Genomic DNA, 19305 nt, shown 5'->3' with positions numbered 1-19305 from the left:
TAAATTATGGTTAAATTAAAACAAATTTAATTAAACATTTAACTCAGGTGATTTACATTTCAACTAGAGCATTACGACGTTTTACATTAATTAATAATAATTTTAATTTGACTCAAAGGTAGGTCAAAAAGCAAAGCATTCAAAAGTTTAAATCATGAGTGAGAGAATCCTCATTTGGTAATGCACAACCAGGACCCGTGTGGTTCTAAAACGGGTCAAAATCGGGTCCCACACGCGGCACGCGCGACCATAATCGGCATAAATGGGACCCGTTAATCAAACCTTTGATTGTGGCTTTGTATTTTGTATTTATCTTTTTTTTTAAAAAAAATTCTTACTAATGTTATCAAGGTATTAAATTCCTATTTATATCTCGAAATTTCTGGATTTTAAGAATGCCAAAATTTAAATCTTTTACCACAATTTTACACCTACCCAAATCTTGAAAAGCACCTAAATTTCATACCACAAAACTTATGTAAAACTGTTTCACAAGACTGAATATTCTATTTATTTCATCCATGAAATTTTTTTATCTTTTAAATCAAAAGTATTGTTTTTTTATTATAAATATAAACAAAGTTGAACCGTCTTATGAATAAAGATTCAGGACATCGTCTGGCCTACTCATTTCTTGAAATTCAACTAAATTTTGCATGGCCAAATGTTAATGGTGCCACTATTTTGGATGGAAAAAAATTTGTGAAAGAAATTTATCTGCAAATTTTTTTATATATCAAACCCATAAAAATTATAAATATATTATTTATTTTCGTACCTAATACCATATTTTTTAAAAAAAAAAACAGAGTGACCATTTTTATTTTATTTTAAGTAGTAAGACAATATTTTAAGATTGGAAAGTTGACCATTCGAGAATTCAAATAAAATAATATAATAAATAAATAAAAGACTTTATTTTTGTTAACCCCTAAGAAAACGTGGTCAATTTGGAGGGGGCTTTAAGATTAAGTCACAGCCATCCATCCACTCAATGGATTGTATGTTTGTTCTCTAGCAATGGTTGGAATGTCAATAATGCATTTATAATTATAATTATACATAAATTACTCCTAAAAAATATTATATATAAATTATTTTTAAAAAATATGCTTAATTAACCTTTATATATATGTGAATTTATCTTATTCATATATATATATATATATATATATATATATATATATATATGTACGTATTTTGCAGGGGAAAAAACAAGGACGACCGATGATGTCACCCTGACGCCATGAGATTGTGTACATCGCGTGGCACGTGGCAGCCAGGCTGTGAAACGAAAAATGGACCTCAGAATGATAGCTTTGGGGGGAATGGTTTGCACTCGATAACTTAAACTAGTGCTGTGTCACGTAGTGTGTCCAATTGTTGCTCTAATATTTAATCTTCTCTTTAAAAGGTTACCATGAAAAGAAAATCACATCATACGGGTGAGATTTTTTTGATTCAGACGAGACTGTAAATCGAATTATGTATACGAGTATACATGAATTTCAGGTACATGATTGCAAACACCGACTTTCCAAAACATAATACTACAATATTTTCATTCTTCACGATATAACAGCACGAAGATCGTTCATGTGATGTCAGAGAGTATCTTCTCGTATCACTTCAACTCTTACTAATTTTTTTCAATTTTATTACCGTTTTTTTACAAACCTACCGTCTTATTATAAACTAGCCTCCCAAGCTGGGAACTTCCTTTTCAATTTATTGACTTAGTGACATTATTCCCAATATTTTATTTTATTTTACTTAAAATAAAAAAATTGAACTTGTTGCGTAGATATGGAGATAGCCTTGTTATTAATCTTCCATTTTGGTCGGTTCTCTCGCACCCGTCGTTAGTAGTGTCTCGGTTTTCTTGTGTTGTGTAAATGTTTAAGAAATTGTTTTCTTATTTCAACTATGTTCAGTTTCTGACCACTTCGATCTTAATTAATTAAAGGATAACAGACTGGTTGGTAGAGGATGCAGATTCTCCGATGTAAATATAATTCTCAAACCTGGGAAAGAGCCCATTTTCTCATTGTTGGTCCTCGCTTTAGCCAACTTTAATTTGTCCTTACATGCATCTTAAATGGTATACGTTCAAGGACTGACAGCTGGCATTTTGAAATTTTGTGAACTCGATTTCTACCTAAACAGAGCTCTTCCTCTTACAAACAAGTCAATCGTGTACTCTAGAATAAGTTGACATCTTGATTCTGTATATATATATATATATATTGATTCTATATTCACTATTTTATATAAAAAAAATTATTTATATTATATTGTATATTATTGATTAAAGTTAAACCCATCTTTCGTGTACTCTAGAATAAGTTGACATCTTGATTCTATATTCACCTTTTCAAAAAATATATATTTATATATGATACATATCTATATTACTATTTAATATTCATTAAAGTTACATATATTTCTATATTTATATTGTTTTCTATTTATTCAAATTACATGAATTATATATGATTATAAAATTATAATAATTGATGTTATTATTATATAGAGTTGGTCTATTTGAGACGGTCTCACGAATCTTTATCTGTGAGACGGGTTAACCCTACCGATATTCACAATAAAAAGTGATACTCTTAGCATAAAAATAATACTTTTTCATGAATGACTCACATAAGAGATCTGTATCACAAAATACGACATGTGAAACCGTCGTCCGTCTCACACAAGTTTTTGTTTATTATATATATTTAGATGTTATCACGGTCAATGTATATGCGTATAGAGCTAATAATGATTATATTCATTAACAAAAAATTAATTTTTTTTTTAGAAATGAACAAAAATTAGTTTGATTCCATTGTTTGTGGATAGGTTGTGTGAGGCCCTTCTCTGAAAACCGTGACGTACTGATTACATCATAAATGGAGCAAGTTAGGGATTAGATGAGTCAAATCTTAAGTAATGGGCCGAAAACAAATCCACAAGTTTGGTCCGATTCAGAAAGAATGATGGAGTTGGGAGGTGGTGAGTTGGACCTGCTCTTCTCTGCCTATATTTATTTATTTATTTATTATTATTATTATTATGTCATCATATCTTTTATGCCAACAATGATGAATAAATTCATTATTATTATGTTGCGGATCACAACCTTTTGAGGGGGTATTAATACAAAGTGGGACGAACATGTCTCTTGTGAGATGGTCTCACGAATTTTTATCTGTGAAACGGGTCAGTCCTATCGATATTCACAATAAAAAGTAATACTCTTAGCACAAAAAATAATAATTTTTCATGGATGATCCAAATAAGAGATCCGTCTCACAAAATACGACCTATGAGACCGTCTCACATAAGTTTTTGCAAAAATGGGACCTATGTTGAGATCTATGTTCTTAATTAACTATATAAATAAGAAACATTCCTCGCAATTTTTAGATAAATAAACAACAAAAAGATTTGGTTTACGTTACTCAACGCAACAACCCAATCAAAAGACCACTAATTTCTGTTTATTTTCTTAATTAATCTTATTTTATAGTGTACTTTATTTAAGATTTAGTGCGTAAAGATTTGGACGACTTTATTAAATACTAGGGATTGGTCAAACGTAAAGTATTTTAAATTTAAGAAAAGAGTAGTTTACACGCTTTATAAAAGTCAAATTATTTATCTGATTGAACTAAACATCATCATACATTAGATCAACAAACCTTATCAAATCGTCTCACGGGTTAATTTAATAATTCAAATCTCATATCTGACCTAATACATTAAAATATATTATTTTTTTATGTTAAAAGTGTTACTTTTCGTTCGAAATATGTAAATATGTGATATCGTCTCACAAAAGACTTACTCCTTTAAAATTTAGGTATCCTTGGTTATCGTTTAAGAATTTCCACCTAATCTTGTAAGTCTGCTTCAATATTTATTAAATAATCTTTGTCAACGTATATGACGTATGTAGCGGTTCAAGCTTCGGATTATATAACTAATCCTTGTCTTGAAAATTTGAGTTTATTAAATCGGGTAATTTTATACTGTATTGGGAAAAAAAATAATTATACATTCATAGTAAACTTTGTTTATGCATCAATTTATCGTTAATTTTAACATATGCAATGTATGTGCTTCGAGTGCTGGTAACGTTAGGTATATGTGTCTCACGTATATTTAGTTTAGCATGTACATATCTAAATATCAATATTATAATGTTTTTCACGACATGAAATTGGCGGATAAAAGAATATACGATTGGAGTATGTCTCTTGTAAGACGGTCTCATGAATCTTTATATTTGAGACAGGTAAACCCTACCGATATTCACGATAAAAGTAATACTCTTATTATAAAAAATAATATTTTTTTCATAGATGACCCTAAATAAGATATACTGTCTCGCAAAATACGACCCGTAAAACCGTCTTACACAAGTTTTTGCATATATGATTGCTATTCTTTCTATAATTTTATTTGAGTAGTTAACATTAGAGATTATATTCTTCCCCTTGTCTATGCGTCACCATTTTAGTTTACAATTTACATAATCACAAGGCATCCACGATGAAGTTAAAAATTCAAGACAGGTTTTTTTTTTTTTAAAGAGAAGGGAAATCACATTTTTATCCCATTTATTTACTTCTTTGCAATTTTAATCCGCTATGTTATCAAATTCAATCATAACCATGTTGTTCTAATTTTTTGCAATTGTGGTCTTCTTCACTAGAAGTACTGATGTTACATTACACACATCAATGTTGGATCGATGTTACATTAGTGCCACATCGAAAAAATGACTAAAATTATTAAAAAACTGATAGAAGACTAAAACTGAAATTTGACAATATAGAAGATTGTAATCACAAAAAGTAAAATATACATGATAAATAAACAATTGTCCCAAAAAAAATTATGTCGAGTATAAAAAAAATTTAAAAAGTGAAATCATATAGGGGTGATAGATAATCGTCCTTCATGTATTATCGCCGTGGACACAAACAAAGAAAATTTTAAATATTCTGAAATACAAATTAAAATATTTGGTTCAGATTTAAAGAGCCGAAAACAAGTATCATCTTTATTGTGCTTTAATAAATGGGCCCTTTAATTTTCAACTTATAAGTTCTTGTTTAGGGTCCAATAGGCCATTATATAAACAAAAATAGCCCAATAATGATTAGTTTGTGTGGGGTGGTTCGCTAGGCACAAAATATCCGCACAAAATCAATATATAACGCAATTTCAACCAAATATCAAAAGGCATATGAAAAATAACTTTTTTGGTCCAGAAAATTTTTCAACTTTAGATTTTGAATCACTCAGTTATCAAATTTTTGTTTTGGTGTAATAATTTTGTTTTTTTTGCTTTCAAACTTATTTCACTGGAAAATGCCGACATAATGACGGAAAAAGACTGATGTGACGTCGAAAAAATGCTTACATGACATTGAAAATTACTGAATTATCTAATACTAGGTCAACAATTTGACCAAAATAACAACAATTAAGGTTAATGAATCAAAACCAAAATTTGAAAATTTAGTAGATCAAAACCAAAATTTAACAACATAAGGTAATGATAGAAGTAGAAATATATGTATGTGTATAAATATCCAAATCAACAATTCTATGAAATAAAACAATTCATAAAAATCTCATAACATCTATACTCTATTAAGTTTGAGACACCTATAGTAACCAACTTTGATGTCGGGATGAATTTTTTAAAATACCAATAATATCCTTTTAAAATTATACTATATTTTTATTAATAAAATCTCTTTAGTAAATTTGTGTATTCCCTTATCATTATCATTTCAACTGCCCAAAATTTTACAAACTACCAAAAAATTATCATTATCATTATCATTGAATTTTTAATTGATTAAATCATTCTTAACATAAAAAATTATAATAAAAAATTAAAAAAAATATTAAACACGAAAAAATCACATATATATATGCAACGCAAGTTAAAGGCGTTAGTATTAATTGGATATCAACATGAATGTAATCTACAAAATCTCATATAAAAGACAATTTATCTTCTTGGACATAATGAATAAATTATATAAATATATTAAACCTATGCAAAAACTTGTGTGAGACGGTCGGACGGTTTTATATTGTGAGACGGATCTCTTATTTGTGTCGTCCATGAAAAAATATTATTTTTTATGCTAATAGTATTACTTTTTATTGTGAATATCGATAGGGTTGACCAGTCGTAAAGATTGTTAGATCATCTCACAAGAGATTTGCTCTTAAACCTAAATGTGTAGGATATTGATAAGTATTGTAAACTTGTTGTTACATACGTATTCTACCTGTACCCATTGACAACTTGCTGACGATTTAGATGAAAGATAAGGAGAAAATTGCCTTCTGTGTGGTTAGATGAGTCCAGCTCGGCGCATACAAGTTATATTGCGGATTCGTTTACGTGCATGTTTGAGATTTTCTCATACCATCTGCGTATCCACTCCATACGAAACCCTTTCGGTTAAACCCTAATATCAAAAAGCCTCCTGGGCTTGGGATTGATCGTAGAAATATAGGAAGCTTGACGCGTGACTCGTAATTGTTCCTTTGAATCAGCGTTTAAATATGATTCAACAGAGATCGAGGTTGCATTAGATTTTCACAGGTACAAATTATCTCCGAATTTTCTTGAACCTAATTGTTTTTTAGATTGTGATTGTGATTGTGATTGTTTGGGGGTGTGGGACTCAACAAATCTTTATTATCTTTAACTCGGACTGGATCAGTTGCCTTTAATTTGGTTCTGGCTTTCAGAAATTTGCGGCTTTAAAGATTCTGATTCAGCATCAAACGTGAGGAATATGAGTACACCTGGAAATGACTCGGAGGAAATGGACTGGTTACCCCATGAATTAATCACTGAGATCTTGAGTTGGTTAACTGTGCAATCCTTACTGAGATTCAAAACAGTGTGCAAGTTGTGGCGTGACACCATTCAAGAACAGAATTTCACCAATCTACATATGATTCGATTTGCTTTAATATACCCTGAAATCATGTGGGAAGAAGACCCCGTAGAACCCAATTCCTACAACAACACAGAGTCGTTCTCCATTGTAAGTTCGTTGAATGGATTACTGTTGGAAAGATGTAGCTCGACCAATAAATACCGCATAAGGAACCCTTCGACGAAATACATACTCCATCTTCCTAGTCCAAAGCACATTGAGCAAGCCATGTCCATGAGATTCGTCAGCAAAGCTAAAGAATACAAGCTGGTGTCTTATCACTTGGACAAAACAACAAACTGGCTAGGTTTTGAAGTTCTAACAATTGGGACCGATTCTGCTTGGAGGCCTCTCGATGTTCCTACTAACTTGCACTATGAAAATCCTGCTGGAAAATTAAGAGTTCGTTTCGTCGGTGATGTCTTTTATACATTTGGACTTTTTACGGCTGGTGATCCGGGAGTAATCTGCCTCAACGTGGCCACCGAACAATTTAAAGAGGTTACAATCCCATCTCGCTTATTTCCAGATTGGAATAATGTCCAGATTGCACAATGGAACACAAAGATCTCCATTACCAAAGTTGTACATGAACAGATTCATGCATGGATATTGGAAGATTACAAAAAGTGCAAATGGGGTGACCAGAAAATTGTTATTCCGCTGGCATCGTCAATGTTGAAAGATCATCCAAAGTTCATGGAATACGGAAGTGTTTATATAACAGACAATATATTGACATTTTTTGACATGGGGAGAAATATGTTCGAGTATGATATTAAATCTGGAAAAGGCAGATGTATCGTATTTGCACCATCAGGAAATAAATGTGTGGGCTATAGACCTAGCATGGTACATTTCAGAGGAATGCAGCCTGCGTTGAGGCAATCTAAGTGATCCAAATATTAGCTATTACGTACTCTAACATTTATATCTGATTTCAACCTCGAACTTGTTCTTTTCTTTTACATTGAAAAACTGATTGCTTGAGTTCCTATGATGAATTACTGTTCTGGCCAAATGGAAAGGTAGGTATTACTTGCAAGCATGCATATACTTCTTTCTACTTGTTTTTTTTTTAAATCCCAAACAGTGTGTGTTTTGTTTGTCATTAACAAACGAAAACCTTGTCTGTCCAATAGATTGAAGTAAGAAACGACCTGGGGAAAAATACTATGGTTCCCTAGCATATATACGATTAATGGGGTTATAAGCTACGTTGTGTGTATTTTCTACTAATGATTTTTTATGAAATTTGGTCGCAATTTTAATCTCTAAATCATGATTACTTTTATATTACCATTTATTATTCGATCTAATTGGTGTTACCAGCACTAATTATATTATTATAAATAAGATTAGATTTTCTCATTCATTTTTTATGTACAAAAATATTTATACCGCAAGAAATCTCTCCAGGAAGATTATGAAAATTCACGAGGCGCTCTTGCAATCAATCCTCCACTCAAATTATATAATTGAATGAAAGTGTTTAACAACAAATATTTTTTTTCGTGATGTTTTTATCTTGTTTGTGACCTTGTCTAGTACAAGAAAATAACTTTAATCCACTAACTTTTATTAGATTGAATTTTGGTCTACTAAATTTTTGAAGATTGGTTTTATTCGGTCATTTTGTTTTTGGTTTTTTTTGCTTTAAGTCGTATTTCATCGAAGAGCCGTCGTGACACCATAAAATACTGACATGATATTGAAAAATACGTGATATCAGAAAAATTCTTACTTTTCCGATATCACATCAGCAATTAGACCAAATTAGCTAAAAATTAAATTTTAGTTTATATAAACCAATTTGAAAAACTTAATGAACCAAAACATAATATTGGCCAAAATCCTTGTACCTTAATAATAGTTTTCTCTATTTTTAGGAAGTGATAGAAATTCATATTTAAAATAATAATTGTAGGAAAAATAGTTCTTTTAATCAACTTACTAGTTCAATTTTGTGTTTTACTCAACTTAACTTGTTCAATCTTAAGTTTTAGTCCACTCGGATTTTATAGTTTGATTTTAATACACAAACTTTAATTTTTCATATTATTTTGTTCAAATTACTGATGTGACATCGAAAATTACTAAATTGTCAAACTTCATGTCAGAAATTTGACAAAAAAATAGTTGAAAATCAAATTTAAATGTATCAAAACCAAAATTTGACAATTTAATGGATTAAAATCCAAAATTAGAAGTTACCAAATCAGAATTCCCATAATTATATGGTGAAATTCTAAAATATAATAAAAGAATCAAAACTTAAGTTTCACATGCAAAAAGAGGAATTATGGTAGGTCATTTTTATACATGACGATGATTTGGATTCGGGTTATATTACATATCATCTGTTTTTATCCTCATTTATTATATTCACATCTTTCATCCGTTTTCAACTGATGTCGTTTGGTACCTGGCACGTCATGCACTCCAAAAAATTTCATGTTAAATACTAATTATTTAATCGGGTCCAAAAAATTTTCCATATCTTCCTCTATTCAAGTTGAGTACCGAATTCTCCCCTTTTCGATAAAATCATGTATTCCGGAACACAATTTTTCATGATTTAATTTACTCATAAATATAGATGATTTGAATTTACATAACAACTAAAAAAATATAAATACTAAATCATCAATTAAAAATTAAAATGTAGACATAGTTATCAGAATGTTCGCATCAAAATAAATTTAAAGCCGTAAAGAGGATTACGTCTCCATTATACATAAATTAAATTTAACTGAAATAAACCGGACACCTTTTATCCTTATAAATCGGCAATATCAAGCCATCCGCTCCTACTCCGACCGGACAATCCACGTGCATCTTATGGTGCTTACTATCCCAACTCGATATCTTGAACCGTATAACAGACACGACATCGAGCCGGAAAACCACCTGGCCCTGAGATCTGGCCGCCATGAATTGCTGCCACCGCTCGCTAGTCACCGTTAGGGTGGCTCCGCTTAGTGTTCCGGCGACAATGGTTGTATTTTTCGGCTCCTGATAAAACGAAGACAACCCCGGCGAACCGCCTATGCTCTGATCTTGGTAATAAACTGTCAACTGCATTGAATCATAGTAAACACCAATATTCTGGTTCGCATTCCGGGCCGTGACGTTGTAGATTATCTGCATGTTCTGGAACCCGCTGTCTTGGGCCAACGCGGGGATCGAGAATTCTTCGATGTGGACTCTGGGACGGTGGGGGCGTAAACTAAGCCACAGGATGAATGAAATGATGCCCGCTATGAAAAGAAGTGCCAAAACAATGGTGCAGATAAGTTTCGAAACTCGGGTGGTGAGGCTTTCTTTCACACGGTGAGCGTAGTATCGGGCCGTGTGTTGCCGATGCATGGTTCTGTTTTCCGGTGTGGATTGGATCGGAATCATGTTCTCGGTCCACATTTCTCCGAGCGAATGCGAAAATGGAAATGGTTACTATGGTGAAATGTAGAAAGTGTTGTTTATAAATTTGTTCCATTAAGGAATGCTTGTTTTGAGTAATTTCAATTGGAAAGAAAGGAATAAGAGAGTTGGCTTAATTTTATGATGTCGGATTCATCTTTTTCCATGTGCAATTGTTAATGTCAGTCTGGTTGTATGAGTAGGAGGTAAATGATACTTGTTTGACTTGCATACGACAGGTATAGAACTTAAATCTGACCAATGTGAAGCATGCCAACTGAAAGTAAATCAGTACGAGGAGATGAGGCATAAATTTAAGGGGAAAGTACTTTTGTGTTAAATTTTTTTTGGAGAAACGTGTGGAATTCCTTCCTTGTTCTTGTAGTTGTTAAAAAGAGCGTGAAATGTAGATTGGTTATTCATCGGATGTCAAGCATTTGGCGCATATCGTTATTTTGGTCCCTCAAATTGTAATAGGAATGTAAATTTCTTATTTCCTTCCTCGGTTTGTTATATTAAAAAAAAAAACATTTTTCTTGAAACTCGGTTCAATGGAGTATGAGATATTAGAGTAGATGCCCTGCAAGCCAACTGTTGGCTAGGGATTTTATTGACTCAGTTGTAATTAACAATCTTTATTTTAATATAATTCATTATTTCATGGTTTGTTATTTTTTTATCTGTATACCCATGTTATCAAACATAGATAAAGACCTTGATTATACTTTAATACAAATGAATCGTAATTCGATGTTGAAACTCGTTTGTAAACACTGTATGATCTAAATTCGTTCCTAGTCGATTCAGCCGCCTAAAACATGGATAAAGGTCGCTTGAGCTCGAGACTAGCATCTGTGATGTTGTGTACTGCGTTTCTTGGTAAGGGCATAAAGATGTCCAAACATGCAGATGGGTAGTCATATGATGATTATACCGAACAATCTTCCCTCGAACTTTCCAAATGATTATCATTCATCGAGAGAATAAGTCCGTGATTATGATTGTACACCATTAGTCCTTATGACCCGGGACAACATTGAGGCTCTATATGCTTGGACTGTGCATTGACTCGTTTATCGGCTCCATGAGAGTCATCAGGTGGCGAGGTTGGGTACAGTTACGACACATATAGGAGCCAGTGCATTGTAGTCGGGGATTCACCGCTCACCTGCGGGTGTGGACATCCTATGTGATCTGATGAAATAATAGTGCGTGAAATCTCTGGCCAGAATATGAGATGTAAGTTAGAGAAGGAGTTCTCCAACTGTACATGCGATGTCACTATTTATAGTTATCACATAGCTATCGAATTAATATGCAACCCTCGGTGAACCAATGGTTGCAGATTCGATCGGGATATATGAGATGAAGGGACCGTACTGTACGCTAATCATAATCGACTGGTTCTTGCAGGCACTATCAGTGATACCTAGGGAATCATGGGGCGATACTACTAGACGCTCTCACCATGGTTCGATGGGTTTAATCAGAAATATGATTTCTGACATTCTCATGATCAATTGTTGATACATTGAATGAGGCAATTAAGGATAAGCCCGAATAAAAGATTATGTCCTGAATGACAAGGAGTTGTGAACCCACGACTACCTGTATCCCTTAACCATTGAGGGTCACACAAGCACTGGATCGTTTGTTCACGTTGAGAGAGAATTAATTCAAGATGTTGAATTTATATTATGATATAGTAAATTCAAGGAGTTGAATTTATGATAATTAAATTTTGGGAGAATAAATTCAAGGAGTTGAATTTATAATTTAAATATTAAATTCAAATGTTGAATTTATAATCGATTTTAATTTATTAATCTCAAAAGTTGAGTTTATCAAATATTAAATTAAAATTGGTGGGAAGTATGTTTAATGGGCTAGTTGGATTACAAGTCCAACATACTAAATAATTAAAGTTCTTAATGAAATTTTATTAATTAATTAAACTAGTTGGACTAGCCCATTTAATTAATCAAGTCCATTAATGTTAATTATGATTATTAAGTGATGACTTAATTATAAATAGGGGTAAGCAAGGCATAACCCTAGCCGCCGCCACATGAGAATTTCGAAATTCCCTTTCCCAAAGACCTAAAAATTTCGGCCACAATTTTTGAAAGAAAAGGTTGAGCCGTCTCTCAAGTTTTGATCTCCAACACAAAATTTCTTCTAAATTTTCTAGTGTAATTTAGAAGAGGATCAAACCATCTAATCGTAAATCTAATTAGAAGAATAAACAAAGGAGCTTTTGAAGAAAGTTCGTAGGGGTTCATCAAGAGCTAGATCCGTAATACCGGATTAGTTGGAGCCAAGTAATTTAATCACCAAAGGTATAAAATTTTAACGCCCTTTGATTGTTGATTTAATAAACCATACAAGTGCCCAAACAAAACTTATTTTGATTGTCAAAATAAAAAAAAAATTTTAAACTTCCGCTGCGTTTGGGGCACGAGAAAATCGAGATCCAACATGAGAGTCCAGAATCTAAGAAATCCGAGGAATCATTCCACTAATTGTTATATATAGTTGAACTCTCATGGTAAATTATCTTAAAATTTAAGAAGAATTATAATTTATGTCTTGTAATTAAGTTAACATGTTTTAGGTTTTAGTCCTATAATTTGTTAAAATGTGGGTTTTTTACATATTTTTTTTATGAAATCAAACTTTTACAAGTGGTAAGACTAAAATTACGTGATTAAAATTATAATATTTTCTTACATTTATAATATTTAATTAAAAAACCCCAACAATTATTAGACAACATTCCCTCTCTGTTCAAGGCTTTTCGTAACTTTGCAAGAAAAAGAGAAATCGAAACGAAGAAGAAGCGAAGAAAAAGAAAAATCGAAACTAATCAATTTTTAACAAAACTAATCAATTTATATAATTATAATTATTGTTCTCTATTATTTACTTTTAAATAAAAATGACTCATTTTGTTGATGTGATTTACAATAAATTTCGGGGCCTTCTACTTGGACCGTTTTCAACCCCTTGTCTGGATTTGTCACATATCTGTAACACATAGTGTTCACAACTTGCACAAAGAGACTCACTTAATATTAAAGTTTGACCATTTGTGCCTAATGAGTTAAATTTCACTCACACCTCGAAATTAACCATCCAATCAATTAAATTTGCATAGAAACTATCCCATCCATTTTTTCCCAACTTCCGTCACAGTAGCATCATTTGTAAACTTCACGCTCCATATGTTTATTTCTGGACGTGAGGGGTATGTTAGTTGTCCCACATCGGTTGGATAAAATATCTGAGAGTTATATATATGGTCTTGGACAATACTCCCCCCTTGAGCTAACTTTTGGGTTTGACTTAAGTCAAAGTTCCAATCTTAACAAAATCCATGCATCTTGATTGAGCTATTTATGGGATGTTGTTTAAATAAATGAGAAATTATAATTTTGGTCCTTTTAACTTTATCATTTTTTATTTTGTCACGTAAGTTTTTAAGTTATAGTTTCAGTCCTATAAATTGAGATTTTTTCACTTCACTTTTTGTCTTTTTCATTGGAGTATTGACATGACATTAGACACTTGTCAATTTCCGACATCAATTTCCAGTATCACGTCAGTATTCTGAAAAAAATTTGATTATTCTGAAAAAAATTGATTAAACGTGGGAATAAGTATCAATTTACATGACTAAATATGCAACATGAAAACAAATGAAAAAGATCAAATTGAATAACCAAAATTATAATTTTTCCTTAAATAAACTTCTCACATAAGTATACAAGCACTACAATAAAATATAAAGCTACTGCTAAGCTACCAAATATGTTTGTATGATCATTTTTTTCATCAGCAGACGGCATTTCTCCCACCGAGAAAGAGGCCAAAATCATAAATGGGCGCTAGAAAGATACCGAAAACCTTCAAAATATGCTGCTGCATAACCACAATTCTCACGATCACTCTCTTTTTGACAACACTAATCCTTTTTCTCACCATCCTCAAACCAAAACAGCCCAAGATCACAACTCTACGAGTCGTTTTACTCAATTTCAACTCGTTTTTCAATCCTTTTCAGGTCAATGTCACGCTAGGAATAACCGTGAATGTCAAGAATCCTAACTACGGAAGCTTCAGATTTGGTAATACTACATCTTATATAAGTTATCGTGGCACGCCAGCGGCCGAAGCACCCATAGAGGGGGACGAGATACCGGCTCGAGGGCAGCGCAATATCACGACAGAAGTGCTGGTGATAGTGGATCATTTGGTGTCGAATTCGTTCTTTTGGGAGGATTATACCACCGGCTGCCTGAATTTCACCTCGTCCACATTCTTCCGAGGCAGGGCGGAGGTGCTGAAATTCTTGAAAATAAAGGCGACCAGCTATAGTTCGTGTGACATATCTGTCTATATTCAAGCTCAGAATGCGTCGTCTGTTTGCAGGTCCAAAATCAAGTATTAATCAGCTGCTTTGGACTGGAAAGTTTTTATGCTAAAATTATATGGCTGAATAGGGCTTTAGGATCCTAAAGTTGGGAAATTGAAAGATTTTTTACAAAAATATTGGAGAGGATTTCTTTAAATTTGCAACGTGATTCCAAAAGCTGACGTTTACTTAATTTTATTTGACAAATAATTTTCGTGTTTGTTTTTGTGTATGACTTGTTAATGCATGACTGGATTTGTCGACCCGAATAAATTTGAATTTTGGCACGAAAAGGTTCTTGAACGTCTTATATATAGCACGATTCAAGATCGTTAATTTTCAAGTATTAATCTAACAGTAATATCCAGATTGGCTCGAAAAGCTTAAGAATAGCGCAAAAACTCTTAGTGATAACATCTCATGTCAATTTCTTGAGATATATCTACTAAATGAAAAATCATATTTTGAAGATGGGGCCAAGTTATACAAATCCAACTAATCGATATTTGAAGAACTAGACATAGAACTTCAGTATTTAAAATTTTGATCCTGGCTCCTTCGAAGGCTTCGATCAAATTGATGGTTCTTATTGTATTGGATGGATAAATAATATGATTTAACATAGAATAATGTTAAAGTACATCAATATATCGTTATACTAGTATTTATAATCAGTATATGGTGATATTTTTATTCAACATATCGCAAAATTTTGATAAAAATAGATATCTCTTTCTTTTTTTTCTTTTTTTGACAAAAAAAATTCTCTCTTTTGAGAGGAAAGTTAATTTTCATAAATATCGGTTTCGATTTGTTTATAGTGTGTGTTATGCTCCCAAAATAGAAGATAAAATCAATTGTCATAAATTGACATTTTATGATGCATGAGTTCATTTTTTTAAATATAATTTGTACAAATTATATTAGCATATATCAATTGAAAAATGAATGAACATTTCTATTTTCTCGAACTTAAATGAATTGATCATGATGTGAAAAAATACATGTGAATGAATAATGAGATTTAAAATAATTTTGTAACATGTTAAATTTTATTTTTAGTTGTTGAAACTTGAATTACAAATATGATAGTGTAATAATATATATACATATATGTGTTTGTATTACTTAAAAAAAAAAATTAGATAACAATGACTTCCAATTTTATTTTATTTTTTTATTTTACATTTTAATTTGGTTATATTAGAGATGTATGTAAGTATTAGGCTATGTTTGGTAGCCATGATAAGGGAATGATTATTAAATAATCATCCATTATCTCATGTTTGGTTCATTTTTAATTTAGCATGGAGGCCCTTGATTATGATTGAAAGCCCTCACTATTTATGTTATTTGTGTGATTAAATATACCTCCTTAAAAGTGTGATAATATATAATTTTTGAATAGTGATAATGATAAATTAATATAATATTTAAATTTTTATTATATTTTTTTATAAATTAATTTCATATATTTTTATTATTTTCAATCATTTTAAAGAAAATAAATTGTAATGTAAATCTATCTTAAATTAAATTTTTATAAATTTCTAATTTTGTTAATTAATTCTTTTATGAAAATAAATATTTATTAAATTTTAATTTATTTTGTTTAATTATTACCGTAATATTTTTAAATATATTTCTAATAAATATATTTAAATTAATTTTAATAAATGTAAATTATAATAATAAATATTTAATTATCTATTAAATTATTTTAAGAATATTTATAATTATTTAAAAAAACAATAATATTGTAATTATTACAAAACTTTATTTAACATTAACATTCAAAATATTATTGCTATTTTAATTATTAAAGTAAATGCATATTTACAAATTTATTTCTAATAAATATATTTAAATTAATTTTAATAAATATAAATTATAATTATAAATATTTAATTATCTATCCAATTATTTTAAAAATACAAATTTAATTAACACTTGGGGCATTTTGGTCATTGCAATAAAATCTACAAAATTAATACATCATTTTAAAATCATACCAAACACCATGTTATTTATCCACCATACTATTAATCCATATATCTCATTTTTTAATCACTCTAATTACTAATCATTTATTTATCTTATCACACGTATCAAACGGAGACTTAATGTACAAAACTTGATGTAATTATAGCATCAATCTTTTAACATATTAGCTTTACATTTTGACAAAAAAATTCCAAAAAAAAAAGCCATTAAATGTTATTAAGTCATCTGACCAACCAAATTTAATAACTATGAGGGGTAACCTTAGCTGGTTTTTGGGAAGAAGATTGATAAACCCGTCTCTAATGCTTACGCCCAACTTGCTGCTATCAATGACGGGATTTGGATATCACCGGATCATACTAAATTATTTCAGACTCTCTACTAACAATGCAAGCAATCACGCGACCGCAAGAATATCTTAACTATGTCGTCACAAATATATGCGGCGAATATCAGACGGTTCGTGGATCATCATAGCTCCTTGCAACATTGGGCCATGTGCTGTGATTAGGGAATGCGGCCCTCTAGGGCCTCTTTTTGCTAGGAAATTTTCGTTTTTGGTTGGTAAATTTTCTAATTAAGGATCTTGTTCTTCTTTAATAACATTACAAGTTTTACCGAAAAAAATGTTAAACAGTTTACACCACATATATAAATTAAGTTGTTTATTTGTACCGAGAGCTTAATACCTCTATCTGGGTTATGATATATAGTTTCGATTCTCAAAAATTAACAAAACTATACATTTTTCATATATATATATATATATAAACACACACGCATACACGTTAAGATCGAAGATAACAGTTTAGAAACAAGATCGAAGATTGAAGATAACAAGTTCTATGAAACGACTCGTGCTATATTAAATATTATTATGAAATCTTTTTTGTAAACTATTTTGTTCGAAAAATACATTTAAATGCATGCATGTAATAAGAACGGTGAATCAGACATTTTAAAATAAAAGTATTTAATTATTGGTAAAAACAATGCAATTAAAAAAAATATCTCAACGTCAAAATCTAGATTTTAGTTTAAAATAATTCCAATATATGACATACAAAATAATGTCATCCATCAACATTAAGCTCGATCGGATGTAGCGTATTAAAACATTGACCTCCGAAGTGTTACCTGTGTAATATCCTGACAGTTGGGGCTCGGGGTTTGTGATGATATCACATTTTCCCGGTTTATATATATGTACAATTAATCTTTTTGTTCAGGCATTAATCTCGTTCTATCACGTTAAATAATCCGTAATTTTTGAACTTCAATGTGAATGACTTGATTAATTTTCAATATAAAAAATTTATTGGGATGAAAGGTGATTAATATTATTTTTTATATTTAGTAATTTCAAAATAGAATACAATTAGGGATACAATTTTCTCCAAACTTAACGGATAATCTGATACTCAATCCAAATGGACGAGGGTATAGAGAAGATTTTTTACTCAGTTAAATAAATGGATAATCAGACATGAAATTTTCGGGTATGAGGATGGAGGTGATTCCTAATGAATCTTACAAATACTCGACCCGAATATCCGATACGTATACAACTCGAATATTCGATTAAATTAATATATATACACACTAGAGTTTAGTAATTGTGGCTACCGAATAAAGTAATCGAAACATTCCCACTGGTTATAACATTCACTCATATATATTTCTATAATATTTTATTAAGTACGAGACACTTAGAGTAACTAACTTTGGTGTCATGGTCTATTTTAATAATTATATATATTAATAAAATGTTAAAAGTTTAATGCAAGTTATATGTAGTTCAGCGGATAGAGTCATTATTTCTTGGGGTTTAAGTTTTAGGTTCAATTCTTATTGAGATCTTTTTTTATTCTTTTATTTTTTAATTTATTTTTAAATTTATATATCAAAGTTAGTCTCTCATTATTTTTTATAATTATATTTTGATTTTCATTTAAATATAAATCAAATAAATTATAAAAAAATATTATACAAACACACGACGCGTACAACGGTGCACTAGTATTAATAATGACTTGGGCATTGTAAATGTTGACCACCGATTAATTAGTTGGGATATCAGATTGTAGAGTTGCAATACCACATCATGCAAGAATTACACATTTAACTCATTGGCCGTACCTTATTTATCACTTCTGCCCCGACGTTCAGGTTCTCTTCTTATCCGATTCGCCAAGTGAACAATTACAGATTATATAAATGACATTGACAACACTATCATAACGTCACTAAATTAATATTGAGCATATTTTTTAAATTAATAGGACGTACGATGCTTAATTATGTTAATTCCGAAAAAAGATGGAGAATTTCGATTCTTGGTTTTAGTTGAGGTACGTAGTAATCAAAGGTTGGAATCTATACCATAGACTCCAATCATTTTCTGACCAAAGTTATTTTTCAAAAACTTATGATCAATATTATTTTTCAAAATTTTCTTTAATTTTTATATTGTTATGATTTTGGTAATGT

General features: G+C 30.8%; 2 protein-coding genes across 2 annotated transcripts; one reads left to right on the top strand and one right to left on the bottom strand.

Moving 5' to 3' along the window:
- The first annotated feature begins 6830 nt into the window (after nucleotides 1–6830).
- LOC142522044 (F-box protein At5g65850-like) lies at nucleotides 6831–7874 on the top strand. The gene has a single exon (XM_075625213.1). The coding sequence runs from the start codon at nucleotides 6831–6833 to the stop codon at nucleotides 7872–7874; it is 1044 nt and encodes a 347-aa protein (XP_075481328.1).
- Nucleotides 7875–9667: 1793 nt separating this feature from the next.
- On the bottom strand, nucleotides 9668–10470 carry LOC142522884 (NDR1/HIN1-like protein 26). The gene has a single exon (XM_075626459.1). It carries the CDS (start codon nucleotides 10395–10397, stop codon nucleotides 9726–9728), a length of 672 nt encoding a protein of 223 aa, XP_075482574.1. The 5' UTR covers nucleotides 10398–10470; the 3' UTR covers nucleotides 9668–9725.
- Between the last annotated feature and the right edge of the window lie 8835 nt (nucleotides 10471–19305).

This window comes from Primulina tabacum, chromosome 13 (assembly GCF_025594145.1).
Source record: "Primulina tabacum isolate GXHZ01 chromosome 13, ASM2559414v2, whole genome shotgun sequence".
Classification (NCBI taxonomy): Eukaryota; Viridiplantae; Streptophyta; class Magnoliopsida; order Lamiales; family Gesneriaceae; genus Primulina; species Primulina tabacum.
Note: the sequence above shows the minus strand (reverse complement) of the source record. Positions and strands in the feature narration are given on the sequence as shown.